At 44.6% G+C, this 19110-nt stretch overlaps 3 protein-coding genes across 4 annotated transcripts; 2 read left to right on the top strand and 1 right to left on the bottom strand.

Moving 5' to 3' along the window:
- Positions 1-2857: 2857 nt before the first annotated feature.
- On the top strand, positions 2858-8414 carry cldn7a (claudin 7a). The gene is made up of 4 exons (XM_029132029.3): positions 2858-3424; positions 4823-4987; positions 6297-6381; positions 6663-8414. Exons 1-4 carry the CDS (start codon positions 3202-3204, stop codon positions 6829-6831), a joined length of 642 nt encoding a protein of 213 aa, XP_028987862.1. The 5' UTR covers positions 2858-3201; the 3' UTR covers positions 6832-8414.
- si:dkey-112a7.4 (uncharacterized) lies at positions 8165-10806 on the bottom strand. The gene is made up of 2 exons (XM_041068681.2): positions 10616-10806; positions 8165-9716 (listed from the first exon to the last, which is right to left on the bottom strand). Exons 1-2 carry the CDS (start codon positions 10794-10796, stop codon positions 9637-9639), a joined length of 261 nt encoding a protein of 86 aa, XP_040924615.1. The 5' UTR covers positions 10797-10806; the 3' UTR covers positions 8165-9636.
- LOC129603275 (placenta-specific gene 8 protein-like) lies at positions 9625-18483 on the top strand. Of its 2 annotated transcripts, XM_055503705.1 has the most exons (8): positions 9625-9745; positions 13292-13395; positions 13561-13617; positions 13737-13814; positions 13917-14658; positions 15110-15220; positions 15385-15539; positions 17587-18483. In XM_055503705.1, the coding sequence occupies exons 6-8, from the start codon at positions 15121-15123 to the stop codon at positions 17749-17751; spliced, it is 420 nt and encodes a 139-aa protein (XP_055359680.1). In that variant the 5' UTR covers positions 9625-9745; positions 13292-13395; positions 13561-13617; positions 13737-13814; positions 13917-14658; positions 15110-15120; the 3' UTR covers positions 17752-18483. The 2 variants fall into 2 exon arrangements, with proteins under 2 accessions (XP_055359680.1, XP_055359677.1); XM_055503702.1 differs by lacking the exons at positions 9625-9745; positions 15110-15220; positions 15385-15539; positions 17587-18483 and adding an exon at positions 10949-11102 and having other exon boundaries at positions 13917-14411.
- The last annotated feature ends 627 nt before the right edge of the window (positions 18484-19110 follow it).

Here is a 19110-nt window from a genome sequence, read left to right as displayed (position 1 = left end):
TCTCCCCTTTTTCTCATGTTCACGTTTATGTTCCTGGTTCCATTCACATCACTTGTGTCTTCATGGTTTCATTATTTGAATCCTGTTTCCTGCTCCTCAACATCACTTTGCATTGTAGCCAATAAAACTATTCCCCATTTGCATTGTGTTTATTATTTTTTATTTGTTTGATTTATACCTCGCATGTGTTATTTGCATCATACCTCCATTTATTATTATGACTTACCCTTTGTCGCATTAATACCTAGTATTGTGTAGTTTTGCTTGTGTGTTCTAGTGTCCGTGGCTCCTGTCTGGTCCCCTGTGACCCAAGTGTATTACTGGTTCATTTTGTGGCTGCAGGCCAGAATTTAAAAAACTACAAAACACTTAAATAGTTCACTTTATTTACACTTTATCACTTTATATTAACATTACCTGATAATGCTATTAGTCCTTGGATCAACTAGTTATTTACTCAGTCCAATCTGTTAATAAATCGAAGCAGAGCTGTACGAACAGCAACATGATGCTGCTTGATTTTGTAAAACACAGAAAAGCATCCCAGAATATTAATAACCAGTTATCGCTTTAATAAACATATCTGTAAGGCTTTTATGTACATCATTTATGCAAATTGTGCATGAAATGTGCAAGAAAACAAATGTATCGGGGGAATTTTTGAATGTTCTAGAGAGAGGCTGCACGATAACACACTTGTTATAACTAAAGCTCTTGAACTTGAATTCATCTCCTACATCCGATTACCCAGAATCAGCAGGTCAACACCGGCCCACAGCTTCACCCAGTACCTGTCCCCTAACGAGCTCTGGGTCTCTCTCGCTGCCTCAGAGGAAAACTCAAGCCCAGGAATGAGGCCTCAAAGGCAAGTCCACGGCCTGTTGGCTCCGTCCCGCTGCTGCGGCACAAAAGCCGAGTGTTGCTTCATAAGAAATGTGAAAGCAGCAAGCGCACAGGACGCGACGAGACGGGCGCCATCCTCCTTGTTTGCGCACTCGCAGCTTCTCGGGGAGAAGCTGTGGGGACAGCATGTTTTATTGCTAATGCCTCAGTGACTTTCAAAGGGCAACTAAAGCACTTCAGTCTCTGGATTTGCACTACACTCGCTCACTTCGCACCCAGAGGAGGCCTCAGAAACAGGGGGGAGTGCCCCCCGACAGAATGTCTTTGGGTTGATTTAGCTGTTTTTCTTGTTCACCCCCCCATTTAGCGTCAACTAACGGCTCAACCAGCAAGACAGATGTGTGTTTACGCTTAAACGGGAAAGGGGTAAAAGGGAGAAAAGAGGGGGGCGAGAACGGTGTCCCTGTAATCCAGGACCCAGCCAAGAGAGCATCCTATAAATCAGGTTGCCATTGGCAACAGCAACTGGGCCCTGGTCGCCTCCCAGTTCATTGTCCTCTTCCGCGTTAGGCAGCATTTTTGTCTTTTTTACCTACAGGCCTCAATTCAGCACAGCTTCTTCAATATTCCCATCTCCCACCTTGATCCTAACAACATTTACCTTCTCGAACCACCTTCATCCTCCTCAAACCTCCGCCTCAAAGTGAAACTGAGTCCTTGAGCTACGGGGTCATTCCTCCCAGGCAACAATGGAGCATTTGTTGGCCTCCACGGCTAAAACCTGACGCCCGTCACGGCAGCTTGGATACAGTAGAGGGGGAAAGAGTTATAGTGGGCGAGGGAAAAGGGCAAGAATGTGAGAACATGAAAGAACAGTTTTGGTGGAGCAGGAAAAGGGGAGGAAACAGGCCGAGAACAATCTAGCAGAGCCTCATTACGTGCTAAATAGGTAATCCAGCCAGTAGGTGAGCTCAGTCCCACTAACCTGGCAGTGGGGGAACTTCCTCCAGGCTTACGGGTTATTACTTCCTCCCCTATTGCTGTAGCACCATTGTTTAGCCACAGCGTGAAGCCACTCTCACTGCAGCACTAAGCCTGGTCCCGGATCAGTACAATCACGCCCTTGTGTCTTGGGGTTTTCCAATTTGATGCAGGAAGCAGTTACAGCGGGAACTTTATTGGGTCTAATGGGAAAAACATATATAAATATATATGAGGTATTATGATGCTGTAACATCCGCTAGTACAAAACACCCACATATAATATTTGCATGAGTCTAGGAAACGATGACGTTACTGTCTGTGCTGCAACGTGACGTCATTTGTTTCTGTTTAGATTTGTTAGATTTGTGTTAAACAAACATTTGTTTAGTGTTGTTGTGTTTCAGGCCCCACATACAGGAGTGTGACCTGTCCAGCTGTTCTTCACACGCTGACTGGATCACACTCATCCCAGTTGTTACACGTCCCACCTCCCTCAGGTTCTGACGTGTTCGGACTGTTAGTGTGTGGTGGGACCTGGCTCTGACCCACTGGAACTGTAAATCTGCCTCACCTACAAGGTTTTCTCCTTGTTTCACTTTCTGGTCATCGTCACCTTGATTGTAGGCAGTATTCTGTATACATTCTCACCCTCCTGCTTCACCTTTGGTTAACTATCAGTCTTGGGCTTATTGGACCATGTGGAGGTTTTTGTAAAGTGCCAACGGCTTCTTGCTGTAAAAACTTTCTGCTATTTTTCAACCTGTCAGCTTCATTTCTTCACCCTGAACCTGACCTACACTCTGGTTGTTTACTGGGTTTACTGGGTTAACTGGTTGTATGTTTTATAATTCCAACTTAGTTAAAGTATGTTTGCATTATCTAAAGTTTATTATTCATACTTAAACATTTCAATCAGGCTTTTAGTCAGAACACATGTAAGCACCTGCCCCTGACCTCGTCCCCTGGTTGGGGCAGCGCCTGGATGGGCTGATGGAGTCACGCTGCAGCCCAGACGAAGCGCAGAGACAACCTGCTGCTTTGCTGGAAGCCACGGCCAACATTTCTCAGCAGCAGCAACTGTGCGCGACCACACAGAACCGCAGCTCCGCGCATCAGCAGCCGCGATAATTACTGTACGCACCCACTTCGCACCATCACACACAAACACACACACACACACACACACACACACACACACACACACACACACTCACTCACACTGGATCCCCATCCCCGACTCAAGACCTCAGGTGCACAGCGTCGAAGTCGCGCGGACTCTTCCAGGCGCTTTTGCATTTCTTCATCGTTTTCTAAACTCCGGACGCCAGATCCGAACCAAGTTTCTTCACCGAGGCGGAGTTAAACTGTGAGACCATGGCCAACTCCGGCATCCAGCTGCTGGGATTCTTCCTGTCGCTCATCGGCATCGTTGGACTGATCATCGGGACCATCCTGCCGCAGTGGAAGATGTCCGCGTACATCGGAGACAACATCATCACGGCGGTGGCCATGTACCAGGGGCTGTGGATGTCCTGCGCCTTCCAGAGCACCGGGCAGCTCCAGTGTAAGATCTACGACTCCATCCTGCAGCTCGACAGTAAGTGGAGGGCGCGCGCGCGGGGGTGTCCGTGGATTTTCCGTGAATATAAAGTCAACTTTATTATAGACGCGTCTGGCGCGCGCGTGTTTGCGTGCGGAACAGCTTCTCGTTCATGACGCGAGTTCGGCCGCTTGCAGACGCACCTGCGGCGGATCTCAGGGATCCACTGGATCTCCGATGAGCGTCAGCGCCTCAGGGTTCAGCCTGTTCACCGTGCTCACATGAAGCGGGTCACGGCATCACATCAGGCCTTTTCACACCTGCGTTGAGTGGGACGGAATGGTGTCCCCCAAAAACCCCAGCTTTAAACATATATCACAGCAAGAAACGCTCCAACAAACTCATATACGCTCCGGGAGATGTGACGTCAATGTGTAGAAGTCAGGACGAAAAGCGATGCTGTATCATTAATAATTGGAAACCAGCAACTTTAGAGACCGCAACGTTTATGATTCCAGTGGTTTGAATTCATCATATCATAGAAATCGTAAAAGGCACAATACATTCAATATATTGCAATACTATACAGCAATACAGCAATACTGTAGGTACAGTACAGTCAGATGATATAACAGGCAGTTTTCAGGTCAACTGTCAACATATTAAACATATAAAATACAGGAGACCACCTGAACACACACAGCAAGAATCAGTGCCTGTTAAATTCTAGTTTATTTTAAAAAAGCATATTAAACTCTAGGATGTTTTCATACACTTCTAAATATGTATTTTACGAGAAAAAAAACATCAAAACATCAAAATATGTTTTACAGGTGATTTATGAACTGAAACCTTGGGTCTGAGTCCTGATTTGTGTATTTCTGCATGTTTCCCATAAACAGGGGGATGTTCCACCTGCATACTGTGTGAGCGTCCTGTAGTAGTTTCTCATTACATAATTATTCCGCCCCCTCTCTCTCCTATTTTATATACTGTACCACTCTGTCTCTCTCCCTCCATCCCTCCCTGGCCTATGGAGGGTTGTTTGTTTGGGCAGGGCAGAGATGGCCCAGACTGGCACAGACTGGTTCTAGGTGGACAGAGGAGGGACCCATAAGGGAGGGGGCTCATCCTGTGATAGGTTTATGGGGGGGGGGCTCCACCTCCCAGAGGGAAACAGTGACAAAGAAAGTGTATGTGGTGTGTTCATGGGTATCCCATGGTTTCTCTTCCAGGAAATGCTCACATTAAAATGTCCTGACGAGCTAATGTGAATCTAATTCACAGCCTCCCGACACACACACACAAAGGCTCAGTGACGGGTCAAAGACGCACGATTTGAGGCTTTTCTCATCTTTTTCCAGTTTCAGCCTTTTCACAGCTGCATCCCAAGCAAACGCATTCTGCTCGTACCCTTCTTAAGCTAAAAAGCGTCTGTGTTGCTGTCTTTGCCAGGCGCCCTTCAGGCCACACGGGCCCTGATGATCGTTGGAATCATCGTGTCCATCGCCGGCCTGGGCGTAGCGTGCATGGGAATGAAGTGCACCACCTGTGGAGGCAACGACAAGCTGCGCAAGTCTCGCATTGCCTTGACGGGAGGCATCATCCTGCTAGTGGGCGGTGAGGCCACAAACGCTCCGTTTCCACTGTTTCACAATGGCGAACTGGTTTTACCACAGTGACACTATTTTACTCATGTATTCATTTCAATGTATCCACTTATCAGTTGTAATAGAAAGCTTTTGCCTAATCAAACTCACTTGTCACCTATTTAACATGAAGGGTAGATGTGGTAACATAATATGGTAAATGACATCCTGGTGTTACAATGGACACTCCCCAGTGGGTTTTAATGACAGAAGTGCAGTGGTAATGTAAATGAATGTGTACGCAGATTAATTACAGACAGATTATAAATCCACATGTCAGTGTTGTTCCACTACAAGCTGCCACCAGTTTCCATGAGGGACTGTACTGGAGGGATGGAGCCCACTGTTGATGATAGTCAGATAGATGGAAATGATAGTCCTTTGGTCACATACAGTAGGCTCAGTATCAGTATCTTCACCCTCAACACAACACCTTTGCTGTGATGTTAATAATAATAACAACTCGATTTATAGAGCACTCATCAAACACTTGTACAAAGTGCTTTATACACGAACAAGCAGATATACAACACAAGGATGAAGGGATAAATAAATACAAAGATAAAATAAACAATTCGAACTAAAAGATCTCACATGGAGTCAGAAAAAGTGTCTTAAGATTGGATTTCAAAGAAGACACCGACTCATCCAGCTTCATCTGCTTGGGCAGGGCATTCCATATCGTCAAGGTAAAAGCTGTTTAGAGTTGGTTTGCAAATGTATTAAATATGTAAAACATGTTTAGTCATTTGTAGAAGCAGATGCATTGAGGTGCCTGTAATTTATGGTTCATAATTGTTCTGATGGTATGACTAGACTTAGAGTATTCAAAAACTGGCATTTCAAACATTCTTTCTAGACACAGAAAACAGAGCAGGACAAAACAGGACATACTTATGCCACATCAAAGCATTAGGAAAGATTTCATAAGAACCATTTCTATTCTTTGTTCATATGATGAAGTTATATATTTCCTAAACATCTAACTGGTTTTCGTGTTAGATCTTTGGCACATCGTACATTAGGGGCTGTGGGAGGAGGTTTGACCCCAGTGTGAAGGGTTTTCCTCCCACTCCTCTGCTCTGGCCCTTCAGCCATCATTAGCCTGGATAAAACCTCTGGCACCCACTCTAACGAGAGCGATCTCACCGGCTCTGAAGACAACAAAGTCTGAGAGCTCATTCTGAAGTCACTGCCCGGCCGTCTGGTGAATAAAAGCTTGTCTGCTCTCTCGGCTTTTGATGATGGACTGATTGATCTTTGACTTTCTCTCCTCGCAGGGCTTTGTGCCATTGTGGCGTGTTCCTGGTTTGCTCACAATGTCATCCGAGCTTTCTATAATCCCTACACCCCTGTGAACACCAAGTAAGTCAGTGCTCAGGAGCTGTAATTGGTTTTATAAAAACTGTTCATTGACTTTGTTGAGTTGAGCTAAATAACAAAACACAGCGTACAGATCTGTTTGTTCAACATGTTCAGCCAAGCAGTGACTAGTTGAACTGTAGCTGAGCTTTACCTAAAGCCAAATAAAGATCATGGCAGTGTCCTTATTTTCCTCATATGCACTTTCATTGCATGTATCAGTTCCAGTGTTAGTCCTCGTTCAGTTGCATCGCTCTGTAACATCCTTCTTAACTCTGCCCCAGGTTCGAGTTCGGCGCGGCCATCTTCATCGCCTGGGGCGGTTCCCTCCTCGATGTCCTGGGAGGAGCCATGCTGGCCGCCTCCTGCCCAGGGAGGAAGCAGGTATCCAAATACCCGTCCATGGCCGGGTCCCGCTCCGGCCCTCCGAGCAGCACCAAGGAGTACGTGTGAGACCCCCCCACCCCCGCCCTGCAGCCCAGGACCTCCACAGAAGCCGCTAGAGACGCCCCCCCCCCCCTCTTGTTGCAGCATCAGTGAGGTGAAGGTGCAGTTGTGAATCCTACTCAGAGGCTACGTGCGACTGTAACGGCACCATCCACACTTGGTGTTCATAGAAATGGTTGATAACTCCTTGATTACCGTGCTGCAATCCCAGTAGTTTGATGAATGATGTCTCTCACGCCGTCCACACATTTCGCAATTGTTTACAAGTTGTCCTCACAAATACACTATAATTGGATCTCCTAACTAAATACACGAACCTGTGGGGAGCAGCGTCTCCAAACGTGGCCAAAATAATGGATTCCAGCCAACGTTTGCATCTGCGTGTTAGAAACGGCATCTATTAGCATTTGCCATGTAATTGAAGGTAATGAATTTTAGTTCAGCGTGAAGGCTGCGACTCGGGGGCTGGGTGTCACAGAGGCAGGAGGTGGCAGCACAGACGCTACAATGACAGGGCGTGCCTCTCCCCGCTCACCACAGGCCCCGCAGCCCTTCATACCAGCCCGCTACAAACCCTGCTCATATATGAAATGTCTGAGCACCTAGTCACGGCCCCAGACGCCCTCCAACAGCTTCTACATCGGCTTTTATGAAATCCTCCATCCTATTTATTTTGTCATTCCGATTTTTTATGCTCCTGTGTAGATTTATGTAATTGTTACATGGCCGCAGGTATCGTGTAGCATTGTAGCTCTCAGATATTATGACATATTTGTATCAACATTTTATGATTTGTTTTTTTTATGTTTTTTTTACATGATAGTGTCATGTAGCACTTACAGTAACGGTGTAATAACACTGAATGGAACCGTTTTTTAACAATACAATAATAAAGAGAATGCAACATCTGTGATTGTCGTGAGTTACAGTCAGTAAGTTCCAATTTGTGTTTGGCTGAAGACGAGAGACTTTGTCAGTTTATCCATTAACAAAACCAGATGTTCTTGTAAGTCTAATGGTGAACCCCAGCTGTCACATTTAGAAGTGTGAACATTGTGAATTCACCAATAAACTGCAGGACATTTACTGAGATGAGTAAACACTCAGAAGTTACATAATTACACCAATCATTTATAAATTCAGTCTAAGCCAAAAAAAACATTAGTTGTGTTTTTAGTTGAATTAAAGCTCAAAAACTCATTTTTCTAGTAAAGTATGTGGAAACATAATTTTAGCCTTTTAGTGGTAGACGTGTTAAAAACCCTCGTGTGCAGATCAAGCTGTGTTTTGTTTCTATATAGACAGTGTCAAACTGTGTTTACTGACACAAAGCCTCCAAAAAGATTAATCGTTTATTTCCCAAGATGCATTATGAAAAGTCAACCATTTCCATGCACATGGTAACCACAACTCAACAACAATCTTTGATTCAGTGAGCTGTGAAATGCAGTGTTTCCATGACGCCAAAAAAAACTGTCAACTACGAACAATTTCACAGCCAAATAACATGACATCAGCTTGAGCCTCTAGACAATAACATGTCATTTCAAGGTCCAGTGAAGTTGTAAAAAAAAAAAAAAACAACAGATTGAGATTGTCTGAGCAGTGACGGCTAATCATAGACTGCTTACTTCCATTGTCTCATACTGTAATTATAAAAGTCAAAATCATCCTTAAATAGTCAGCTTCAAGCCAAAAGACGCTACAACACCAGCTGAGCAAATAAATATTAATACAAAGTAAGTGCTGTTTGTGTGCTGATCAGAATCTGTTTCCGTGAGCATCTGACATTAAATATCATTTGGCAATTATTTTTAATCAATGCCTTTGACGTACAGGGGAAACCTGACCTTTAAAAATCAAACGAGGCCTCCGTGAGTCTGCTGCCGTTCACGTTTTCCCGACGAGCGCAGGGAAACGCTGACGCGGCAAAAATGGGGAGAGAGCGCAGCGGCGCCGTGGTCAGAAATACTACTACAGAACATAGCCCTTAAGAACAGGATACCGGTTACGTGTCTGGATGCTTGAACAGACTCCATGCATAGAACTCTGCAACATGTCACTGCACATAACAGGCGATCCCACAAAGTGCACCATGTGGAAACAGAAGTCTCAGTTATAGATGACTGAAGCAATACCCATTCAGAAACGAGTAAAAAACACACAGAAGCCATAACAACACGACAAAGTGTCTTATCTCTTTAAACAATAAATAATTAGCAGTATCTTTTCTTGTAAATAGCGAGCGTTCATCCACTGAATAGTAGTACACCACTTGCATCAGTGGGAGTAGAGAATGATAGTCATTGCACGACCGAAAGCTTAACTTTTCACCTGTGCGGGACACGTTAACAGCATTGTGTTGGCGCACACAACCAGCCAAGAGACAATCAGTGACCCCCCCGACAGCATCCGGGCAGGGGATGCTCACCCTCAAACCACTTCCTCTGTGCAGCCTTGGATATGTAGCCCTTGTTAAGGCGCTCTGAGAAATACAGACACGTCTAAAGCTTTCTAAAGAGCTGAGTCTACTGCCTACCGAGGTATAGAGGGCGCTGCAGTGCGATTCGTTCACAGTCTGACCAAAGGTGAATTAAATAAACACTATATACACAATCAAGGTCGAGGCCTCAGCTGGCGCTAAAGGAGCCACTTTTGTGCCATGTTGAGTCATCAGAGGTTTCATTAGGACACTTGACAGGATCGAGGCCAAGATCGCGGACGTTTGACATCCCAGGGGATTTTTCGTGTCTTCTTTTTTTTCCCATTTATTCTTTTTTTTTCTTTTTTTTTGGCACTTCACGGTGAAGTTTAGGAGATAGGTGAGAGGGAAACTGAACACTGTCCGTTATTGTTCATGATGTCATCCAAGTCTTCGTCCTCCAAGTCAACTGAGGAGAAAAGGTCAGAGGTCAGAAATGTGAGTTTCCACATAAAAACACTGAAATTAAAAATGAGCGGTTCACTTCTATTTGCTATTGAGCAGTTTTTAGCCTGTTAAATGAGAGTGTGAGACTTTGTGACTGCTTATAATTTGATGTTGGTGCCAGAAACTTTACGTCATAGTCCTTTATATCCACTGAGCACTTCTACACTTTACTGTCTGTACATAAACAAATGAGATACGTAGTAAGTGTAACTCTATGCAGATTTCCGCCCGCGGACAGAGTCAGCCTTGTTGTTTCCTGTTGCTATTTTTTAACTCCTGGTGACAAACATAAACCGTATTCCCCAAAATATCAAACACTATGGCTGCTTTTAGGACCGGAAAGTCCCTGTGTCGTTATGTAAAAAAGCCGATGTATGACTTCATAGGTGAGCTGCCAGTATCAGCCTGTCACAGGTTCTAATTCGTGTTTTTATTGTGAAATGTCAAATTCACCCGCACCCACATGGGGTCACACTGTAAAATATCATGTAAATACCCCTACATCACCCTAGCAGGGTCACACTCTCCAACTTCCTTCTAATGCGTTGGTACTTTCCAGAAACCTACAAAGTCTGCTTCCTCTTTTTCCGCCCCAACGGACTCACACGTCATTTGGGAAACCACTTGGAGTTTAGAGCCACTGTCCTCATGACATGAACAAGAAATACATCTAATTATGAGAATAACAGAGCAGACGATGCTGCTGTACCCACGCTCATAACAGGGACCGGCTCAGACATTTCAGGCTCGGGTTTTCACCAGCGACGCTGCAGCAGGAGTTATTTAACAGTGAAATCAGCCCGGTGCTGTCTCTCCGTCTACCTGTACACGGACCCCGGGGACGATCGGACCACAGCTCACCTTTCTTGGACCGGCCGATCTGCCCCAGTTTGGGCGCCCTCTGCCCCAGTCTCTGGGGATTGGGTCCTCCCCCGTGGCCGTTGACCTGGGGGTGCCCCGGGTTGTACTGTCCGGCCGGGCCGGGCTGCCGAGGCGGCCCGCCGGCCGGGATGAGCTCTGGGATCCCGGACGCTCCGTACATCTCCACAGGGTGCCTTCTCCCGGTCAGCCGCTAGATGTCCGCACCGCCCCCGAGCTTCGCGTCGCGTCGAACGGCGTCTCACTTCCGCAATGGCACTCGCCGACGAAATGTATGGACAAAAGACGGCGAGCCGCTGGGAAAAGTCCTCGCAGTCTGCGAATGAAATAAAACACGTTCGTCAAAAATAGCTGCCGCGCGTCAGACAGCGGCCGGCGCCGGGAGAGCGCGCGCGGACGCGTCTCCGCGCGGCGAAGCTGAAATGAACGGCGCATTCGCGTGTTCGCCACTGGAACAGCACGAACAGGTGTAAGAAAAGACTTCCCATGCGCGACCACGGCTGAACAATACACTAAACTTTCTACCGTATGATCCCTCATTACACAAACTGCTTTTTCCGCCCGTTTCAGAAACACAACATTAACTGATCGCGTTCTCTAAAATCCCTTATAAATCGGTTAAATATCATCAATATCACGAACGTCAACTCACCCGTTTGTCGCCGAGGTCGCAGTTGTGAGCGGAATCCGGTAAAAGCAGCTTCTCAGAACCGTGTTGTTGTTTATCAGAGCTCTCTCTCTTCTGGCACAGGAGGAGGCGTCGATTTAAAGGGGCCTCTCGTCGTTTTGTCCGCCTTGGGGATTTCCTCGCATTGTGTCTTGACTCATAGCGGCGTGTGTACGTCACAGCTGCGGTCGATGCGAGCGACAATGCTGACACTCCGGGTTATACACTGGAGGCGTGCCAAGGTTTCACGGGCGCATTGCGTAATTACGCAGCAGTAATGACAGAGTGACGACGGCGCCAGCCAATGGCAGGCAGCGCTTAGCAGGCCCCATATATGACATGTACGGGTTTATGTCAGCGACAGTTCAAGCCAGTTACAGGGAAACTTTTATATGAGCGGCCAGAAATGGATCTGCTTATTAGGAACTGGCATTTTACTGATCCCAGACTTTTACTTCACATTCACAACTGTTAAACATTCTTGTCAACAAAGTAATTAAGTGACTCACTGATATTATTAATAATAAGTTAGAGTTGGGTTGACCTCAGAAAGAAATGTGAGGCCTTGACTATAATGTGATGTAAGATGATTTGGCTTTAAATGAACTATGAATCAACTTTTTATATTTCATAGTTTGATTCCTTTACTTTCTTATCGTAGCAGGATTTGCTTTGTGATGTATAGGTGACACCATCAATCGAAGAGTAAAGTAAAAATACCAAAACAATCCCACAGATGTTCTCCTGTATCCAAAGTAGTACACTCATATCAAAACTGAAAGTAGCTCATACAAATTTTAATATGACCCGTGACTATCAGTCCTTTAGTCATTCTGAGACTGATTTTAATGTGTTTTCTTTAGATTTGATTTTTGTAGTTAAGATTAGAGAATGAGCACATTTTCTAATCTACACTACTTTTTGTGAAAGCCTTTTTTAATTCTACCTTTTGGCTAAAGATTCTGACTACTGCGCTTGAGAAAGTCAAAGACCCACTGGTATGTTTTTTAAAAAATCGTTCCAAAGCCTGCTCCCTGATCTGTCTCCAGTCAATCCTCACCTGCACCCTCCCCTCTGCCACTGCATACAGTACATATCCCATCTCAGTCGTACTGCCCTCCGTGGTCTGTCTGTTGCTTTTAACGCCAAGTATCAGAGAATCCGATGCTGCTTCCCATGCCACGTACTGTACAGGACCCACTGTGGCATTCTGAAGCCCAACACTTCCTTCCATGCCCCTCCACCACTATGTCATGTAATTATTGTACCTAGGTACTAGATCATGTAATTCCGTGATGTGTTTAGCCGTGTTAGCCGTGCCATGCGTTTAGCCAATACGCCATGCTGATGAGTTGCCATGTTTAGTTTAGTCATCTATACCTGTAGCTACATAGTTATGAGCTGTGTGCTTGATTGTGACAGAGGCGTCTGACAGAAACCACCCCAACACAATACTTGCATCATATTCATAAAGCTAAAAATCATAATCATAAATCATTACTTTATGTATTGCTAAATTTCAAAGCCACAGTGCAATATGTTATGTACTGTAGTAAATGTGTTTATGTAGTGCTTAACACACCTGTAAGCTACAGTACATCATCCAAACAAAACTGTGCTGCCTCCAAACCACTCCCTTCTGTAATATTCCTTCATATCTACGGCGTCAAAAAGAAGGCGCGCACATTTAATGCTGCGGGCTTGTTGATGCAGTTGATGCAGTAAGTGTGTGAATGTTTTGCTTCTCAATTGCTATGTATCTATAAAACACTAGACTGCACTAAAGGCAGCAGTTATTTTAAGGTTGCATACTCTAGGTCTGTTTATTTGGGAGAATGTGTGCTATCTCATAATCTTCAGATTTTCCAGCTGAAGCTGTGACAGTTGAGATGAGGAATTCCATCGTCCGACTTGTTGAGACTGATCTGACTCTGTGGACCCATGTGGATGGATGTGTCGAGCTGGTATAAATTTATCCTGGTCTCTTCTAGAAACACCTTTTGTCCTCGCCGATTCTCTTGCGCTGCCACCATGTCTCGGATCATTATCGTTACACTCCTGCTCTTGGTTCTGAGTGACTTCTGCCACAACACAGGTGAACTCTGGAAACAAAAATCTTTCTTCAGAGATATCTATTTTATTTTGTTTTACTATTTAATTTTAGATTTAACATTTAAAGGATAATTTGAAATGTCTTTAATGAAAATACTGAATGAATTAATAACGCATGAATGAATTTTTGCATTATTTTCCTCTCCAGTTTCAGGTGATCAAGCTTCTTTGACCAGAGGCTACTTTCGCAAGTGTGGGTGCAAAGGTGAATGTCTGCTGGTCAATCCTTAGTTAAACATTTGGTCAAACATCGAAAGCAAAGCAATGTTGCCAAGTAAAACAATAAGCTTAAAATGACTTTGACTGCCATTGTTCTCATTGCAGTTCATCGTAATAGAATATTATGTGATGCAAAGAATGAGACCAGGAAGAGGTGCCTCTGCTCCCAAGCAACATCAGACAGTAAGTGAAAGGCAGTATTGAGTGGGTGTCAGGTACAAGGTGCATTTTTTTATGTTAATATTCTGTTAATATTGTTATCGTTGGCTTCTTCCTTGGTTTTAGCATTTCCAAAGTTTCACAAGTTCTGCAGATCGTTGCATCAAAGCCCGCCCCTGTCCTTGCTGTGAAGGACCTTGCAGAGTTCATGGTGGCTCATCTATTACACAAGATTAAATCACCACAACACACGATGTGAATAATGTCATTAAGTCGTGCCATAATGCAGGTTTGCCTAATATCCTATCTGTGACCGGTCCTACATTGTTAATATAAACATTTTATACCTAAATATGCTCCTTTTGTTCTGCATTTCATACTTCAGTTAATCTTGAGATCTTTGTGTTGCCAGTTTCAGCCCTCATGGAAGATCAGATCAGGTTTTCCTTAATAGGGGTGGAACTTCCCTCACAGGCACCTTTCCTGTTATTATATTCAGGACAGGGAACAAGAAATTCATTGATAGTGGGGGAATATGTTGTTATGATGCTTACGAGAATGAGACTGACATTTACTTGTGCTTGAATTCCAGTGATTCATAATAAAATTCTTTTTCTACTACACCCTTGTTCACGTGTGCACCTTTCAAACCAAATCCCATTTTGTGTACCATTGTTCTTATCACTGAGCTGACTAATCTCTTTGAAAATACTTTAGTCAGCAGTCAGTGAAGAGTGTTCTTTTTGGACATTCTCGTATTTACACCAAAACACTGAGAAGTGCCAACACTTGAGCGTATTAAAATCAAACCGGAGCGAAGTCGACAGTAACTAAATTGCTCCCTGTACTTTTCACACGTCATAAATAGGTAAGTGATTTCTTTTTTATCCAAACATGAACGCTCACATATTTCCAGTTAAACCTAAGCCTACTGAGAAACAACAGTAAATGATTGGACAGAGAATTCCTGTAAAATGGGAAGCGGTTCTGTCCCAGTGTGGCCTCTGGCTCAGAGGCAGTGTTGTCTAATCAGTTCTGAATGAGCGGCGTTGAAGTGCTTGGCTAGCACTTCACCAGACTCTTCATCATGGTCATGGTCTACACCTATAACTGGTTTAGGTTTCAGCTTTCTAACTGGTGTTAATGTGTTAGTCCAGACCTCAGCCAGAACCTCACTGTTTGCACAGCAAAAGGCGCTCGACTGTAGAAAGCAGATGACTCACGGTATTGCTGTGATCAAAGAAGTTGTTTGATGACTCAGCTTTAGTCTATATATATCCTGCACATTGGTAACTTCATAGTGTCCTCATCTTTTTAAGACCAGGGAGCAATGACTTGTGCAGTTGGGTCCCAAGGTTCCCTGGTGGTCCAGGTTCAGCCGAGTCAATGGAGCACTGGCCTGTGTGAGTGTTATAAAGACATGGGCGACTGTAAGTAGACACAGTACACAACATGTCTGCTCAGTTATTGGTTTCTACTGGAGATGAGTAATGAGCCTGAGCTTGTAATGATCACTTTTTGGTGCACTGTGTTTTTGTGTGTGTGTGTGTGTGTGTGTGTGTGTGTGTGTGTGTGTGTGTGTGTGTGTGTTCAGGCTGCTTTGCCCTTTGCTGCCTCCCAGTGTTCACCTGTAAGGTGACCAGTGCAGTGGGAGCATGTCCCTGCCTGCCTCTGCTGGACTGCATTGGCTGTGCGTCACCAGCCTCTCTCGCCATGAGGGCTTCCGTCAGGGAGCGCTACGGAATACCGGTAACAACAAAAACCTACACTGCACTTTAGTGACTGTCCTGCCTTAAAATAACTGAACACACCTGAATGAGTAACCAGTAGTACAGTAGCTAGGACAGGAAGAGTAGCCCAGGTTTCACTTAAGTCATACGGTACTTAGATCATCTGTAGGTTTAGCCTCTGGAGTAATTGTTAGAACTATCACTTCTGCACAACATTTTCTTAACCTAACTGAGCAGTTGCAGAACCACGACAGCAAACATTCTGAAAGCTGAATTTTGTGACGCTGTAAGAATCTTTCTCCTGAAGATGCTCAGTCATTGTTTTACTATATAATAAAAACGACCGACTGAGCTCGTACCAACACTGCATCTACAGATCACTGTCTGCTGTAGTGTTAAATACTTACAACTGTAGCTGGGGACGTAAAGATGCTTTGGCAAAGAAACAAAATAATGGAGACAGAGGGAATAGATGCAACGTTAGTGGGCGCACCCAGTGAAAGAGTTGTTTCCTTAGCTTTGTCTGAGTCTTAAGTGATATTGGATAAACAGATCTCTGCTCAGGATGCAATGAATTCTAGACAGATTTATTTAATTAACACATCTGCTGCAGAACTATAAAAAAAACTTAATGAATAAACAACAAGCTGCTCCGGCCGCCCACTCACTGCTCCACTGCTGCACTGTTTGTCCACACGGAGTAAGTCAACCACCTGCCTGCATGACCGCACATCTCAGCAGACATCAGATCTGTCGCCGATCACGAAACTGGTGTAACGTAAGCCTGTAAAACGGGCCGAGGTGCGAGTTTCTGGGACAGTGGAGACCTGCAGAGATAAGGCTGGAGGTGGGAGTGGTTGGAGGCCAGGCAGGCAGAAGCTGGAGAGCTGCCATCAGAGAGAAGGAGGTGGTTGGTAATGCTGGCTCCTCTGGAGGCGGAGTGGGCCGCGGACTGCTAACGAGGAGCCAGGAGCTCTTATGAAAACAAGTCGCAGCATGTAGGTTGAAGGAGACAACATAACCTCGCAAACGGCGGATTCACACTGATAATGGCAGGTTACTGCAGGTAGATGCTGTTTATTCTGAACTAAGGTGAACTACTGCAGAACTACTAGACACCACACCACAATCTGTGGACTGGTTCTGCACAAATGTGTGTAAAATGGCCCTATTACTACTATGGCTACTGCCATTTGTGGAATAGGGGGACCTTTAACATATGCACAAACATGAACATATTCACACAAAACTTCCTCATCAGAACAAAGCTTAATGGTACAAATGTGCAAGAACAGAGTCTGAATGAAGTGATGGTCTACATTAAATTATCCAGACTTCGTCCGGGCTAAACAGGTGGCACCTAAAGGCTTGAGTTCCTATAGATACAGACAACTGAGCATCTGCAAAGGCAGCAGCCTCACTGACCCAAACTTATTGTACGTGATGCAAACGGAAATCAACAGTCTGTAAACGGTGTGAACACCTAATTAGACCAGTAGTTTAATGTTGTCGGCTGTCAAGCTGTTAAAACAGCTGCTGAGCTTCTACTGAAATGCAAACTTCACTTCACGTATTTTGCACGCTGCAATATGAGATCCTCAGTGTGGTGGTGTTTGAGGGCAGAGTGATCATTTTAACTGTTACTGTCGCCCTCCCGCACTGAATTCGTAGGAGAGAGAGAACGTGTCCCGGGCTGATCTCAGGCCCGTTGCTCACTACGGATTGTTGTCAGCGTTGTCGCAGTCGCAGCTGACGGAGACTCACAGTTTGGTTCTAACGTCTAGTGCTGAACAACCAGCAGCTGCTCTTACGCTCTCTCTGCACGGATTCATTAAACGCCCACTGAGCTTTGCCACATTCACGTTGCTCACACGCTCCCGTCGCTGTCACTTAGAAGACTTGATTGTAAACCGACCCGCTTCCAAACTAGTCGCCATGCATGTAACTATGTGCTCGTAACAGAGGCCTTATGTAACGGCCGCGGTGTTTTGTTTTGCACCTAAATGCAAATGCTCACATTCTGTTCGAGCCTCCCACCTGTGTTCAGGCCTGCGTGTGTTTTACAGGGGAGCGTGTGGAGCGACTGCCTGTATGGATGCTGCTGCTATCCGCTATCTTGGCTCCAGATCTCCAGAGAGCTGAAGAGAAGGGCAGCAACCCACGCCTCCTCTTCCCCCTCGTCAGCCAGATACGCTGCCCTGATCTCCCTGCAGGGGGCGCACTTGGTCTAGATCGGACGTTTCCCACAGTAAAGGAGTTGGTGCAGTCAAACTTCCCCTATTCTGTTAACGCTGCCGGTTACAGTAACCTCACCCAGTCCAGTCCATGACTGTAGACAGCACAGACCCAAAATAAGTAGAGTAAGATTCACTTTGTGTGTTATTCATAGTAACTAAGTAACTGTAGGTGGTAGTGCTTTACTTTAGCATTTGGAGGATATACTGTATGTAATGTACTGTATGCATGTAGTACTGTAGCGGGTGTAGATTTTACGAAAGGGACATTGTGACAGATTAAAGCAGTGATTTGCCATCATTTTGTCATATTACGAATGAGTTTTTCTGATATTCACAAATAATTTGTGGGTTTATTTGAACATTTGAAACTTGTAAAAGGTTTAGCACAAGGCCCATTTCATTTTTTTCCTGTGACCTTAGTGGATAAAAGTAAAGCCCAGGTTTATAGTTTCTCTTGTGCACCTCTACATGTAACTCACTGGAAACTAAGCAGGTTGTAAATGCAGGACTATTTATTATGCATATTTACATATTTATTTGCCTGTTTGGTTCTTAAGGAGTCTCAGCTCATGGTTTGTGTGAAAGCCTTAAATACTCAGCTTCTGCCTTTCAGGGACATGTAGCTTAAATGAACATAGTTGTAGAGTGGAAATTATTGCATGCACGATAATGAAATTAAAAATGTTATTGTTTCTAGCTGCAAACAAGTTTTTCCATTATTATTTCCTCATAATTATTCCATTATTAACTATTATTTTGTTTTCTGCTGCTCTGGGAGTTTGTGGTGTCTGTCTGCTTGAGGTTCAGGGTCCAAATATTTTGTTTAATTATCTGAATAGATTCTGTTGAAACATCAACTGTTGCAATGTTAATCTGAAAACAATAGTCAGACGTGAATCTGAGGAAATTATGGATTCAACAACTTTGCCTTGAATGTGATGAGGAACAGTTAAACAGACTTAGAGCCAATGCCAGTGGGACACAGAGGGTCCAAACTGATACAAAGCCTGGTTCTCAGGTCAGCTCTGCACCTCAGAACTTCCAGCACACTTTAAAGTTGTAAAGACTCACTAAATGCAGTCGTTTAAGCTCTTCAGTCGCCCAAGTTTTAGATCTGGCTAAACTTGTATTTAAGGTTAATGTAGATATTAAAGACTGATTGAGGTACTTCAGGGGCTATTGTGGTTCCTGATTCTGAATGAGCATCAAAGAATCTGGGCCTTAACTACTGATGTGTAATACAGAAGACTTTGGTAGATTATAAATTATCTGCCAGAAAAACCTTTATGTTTCCCCTGGTTTGACTGTGAGGCGGCTCTAAGATGGCATTGAGGTACCGGAGTTACACTGTTG

The sequence above is a fragment of the Betta splendens genome, chromosome 2 (assembly GCF_900634795.4).
Source record: "Betta splendens chromosome 2, fBetSpl5.4, whole genome shotgun sequence".
NCBI classification, from domain to species: domain Eukaryota; kingdom Metazoa; phylum Chordata; class Actinopteri; order Anabantiformes; family Osphronemidae; genus Betta; species Betta splendens.
The sequence above is the reverse complement of the archived record's forward strand: the minus strand, read 5'-3'. Positions and strand labels throughout refer to the sequence as shown.

What these genes read in the sequence shown, in the direction of transcription:
- cldn7a (XM_029132029.3), top strand. Translation starts at nt 3,202, where the DNA reads ATGGCCAACTCCGGCATCCAGCTGCTGGGATTCTTCCTGTCGCTCATC. An exon ending in CATCATCCTGCTAGTGGGCG is followed by an intron (nt 4,988 to 6,296) that starts GTGAGGCCACAA and finishes CTCTCCTCGCAG; the next exon opens with GGCTTTGTGCCATTGTGGCG. An exon ending in TACACCCCTGTGAACACCAA is followed by an intron (nt 6,382 to 6,662) that starts GTAAGTCAGTGC and finishes ACTCTGCCCCAG; the next exon opens with GTTCGAGTTCGGCGCGGCCA.
- LOC129603275 (XM_055503705.1), top strand. Translation starts at nt 15,121, where the DNA reads ATGACTTGTGCAGTTGGGTCCCAAGGTTCCCTGGTGGTCCAGGTTCAG. An exon ending in TTATAAAGACATGGGCGACT is followed by an intron (nt 15,221 to 15,384) that starts GTAAGTAGACAC and finishes GTGTGTGTTCAG; the next exon opens with GCTGCTTTGCCCTTTGCTGC. An exon ending in GGGAGCGCTACGGAATACCG is followed by an intron (nt 15,540 to 17,586) that starts GTAACAACAAAA and finishes TGTGTTTTACAG; the next exon opens with GGGAGCGTGTGGAGCGACTG.
- si:dkey-112a7.4 (XM_041068681.2), bottom strand. Translation starts at nt 10,796, where the DNA reads ATGTACGGAGCGTCCGGGATCCCAGAGCTCATCCCGGCCGGCGGGCCG. An exon ending in GATCGGCCGGTCCAAGAAAG is followed by an intron (nt 9,717 to 10,615) that starts GTGAGCTGTGGT and finishes TTTTCTCCTCAG; the next exon opens with TTGACTTGGAGGACGAAGAC.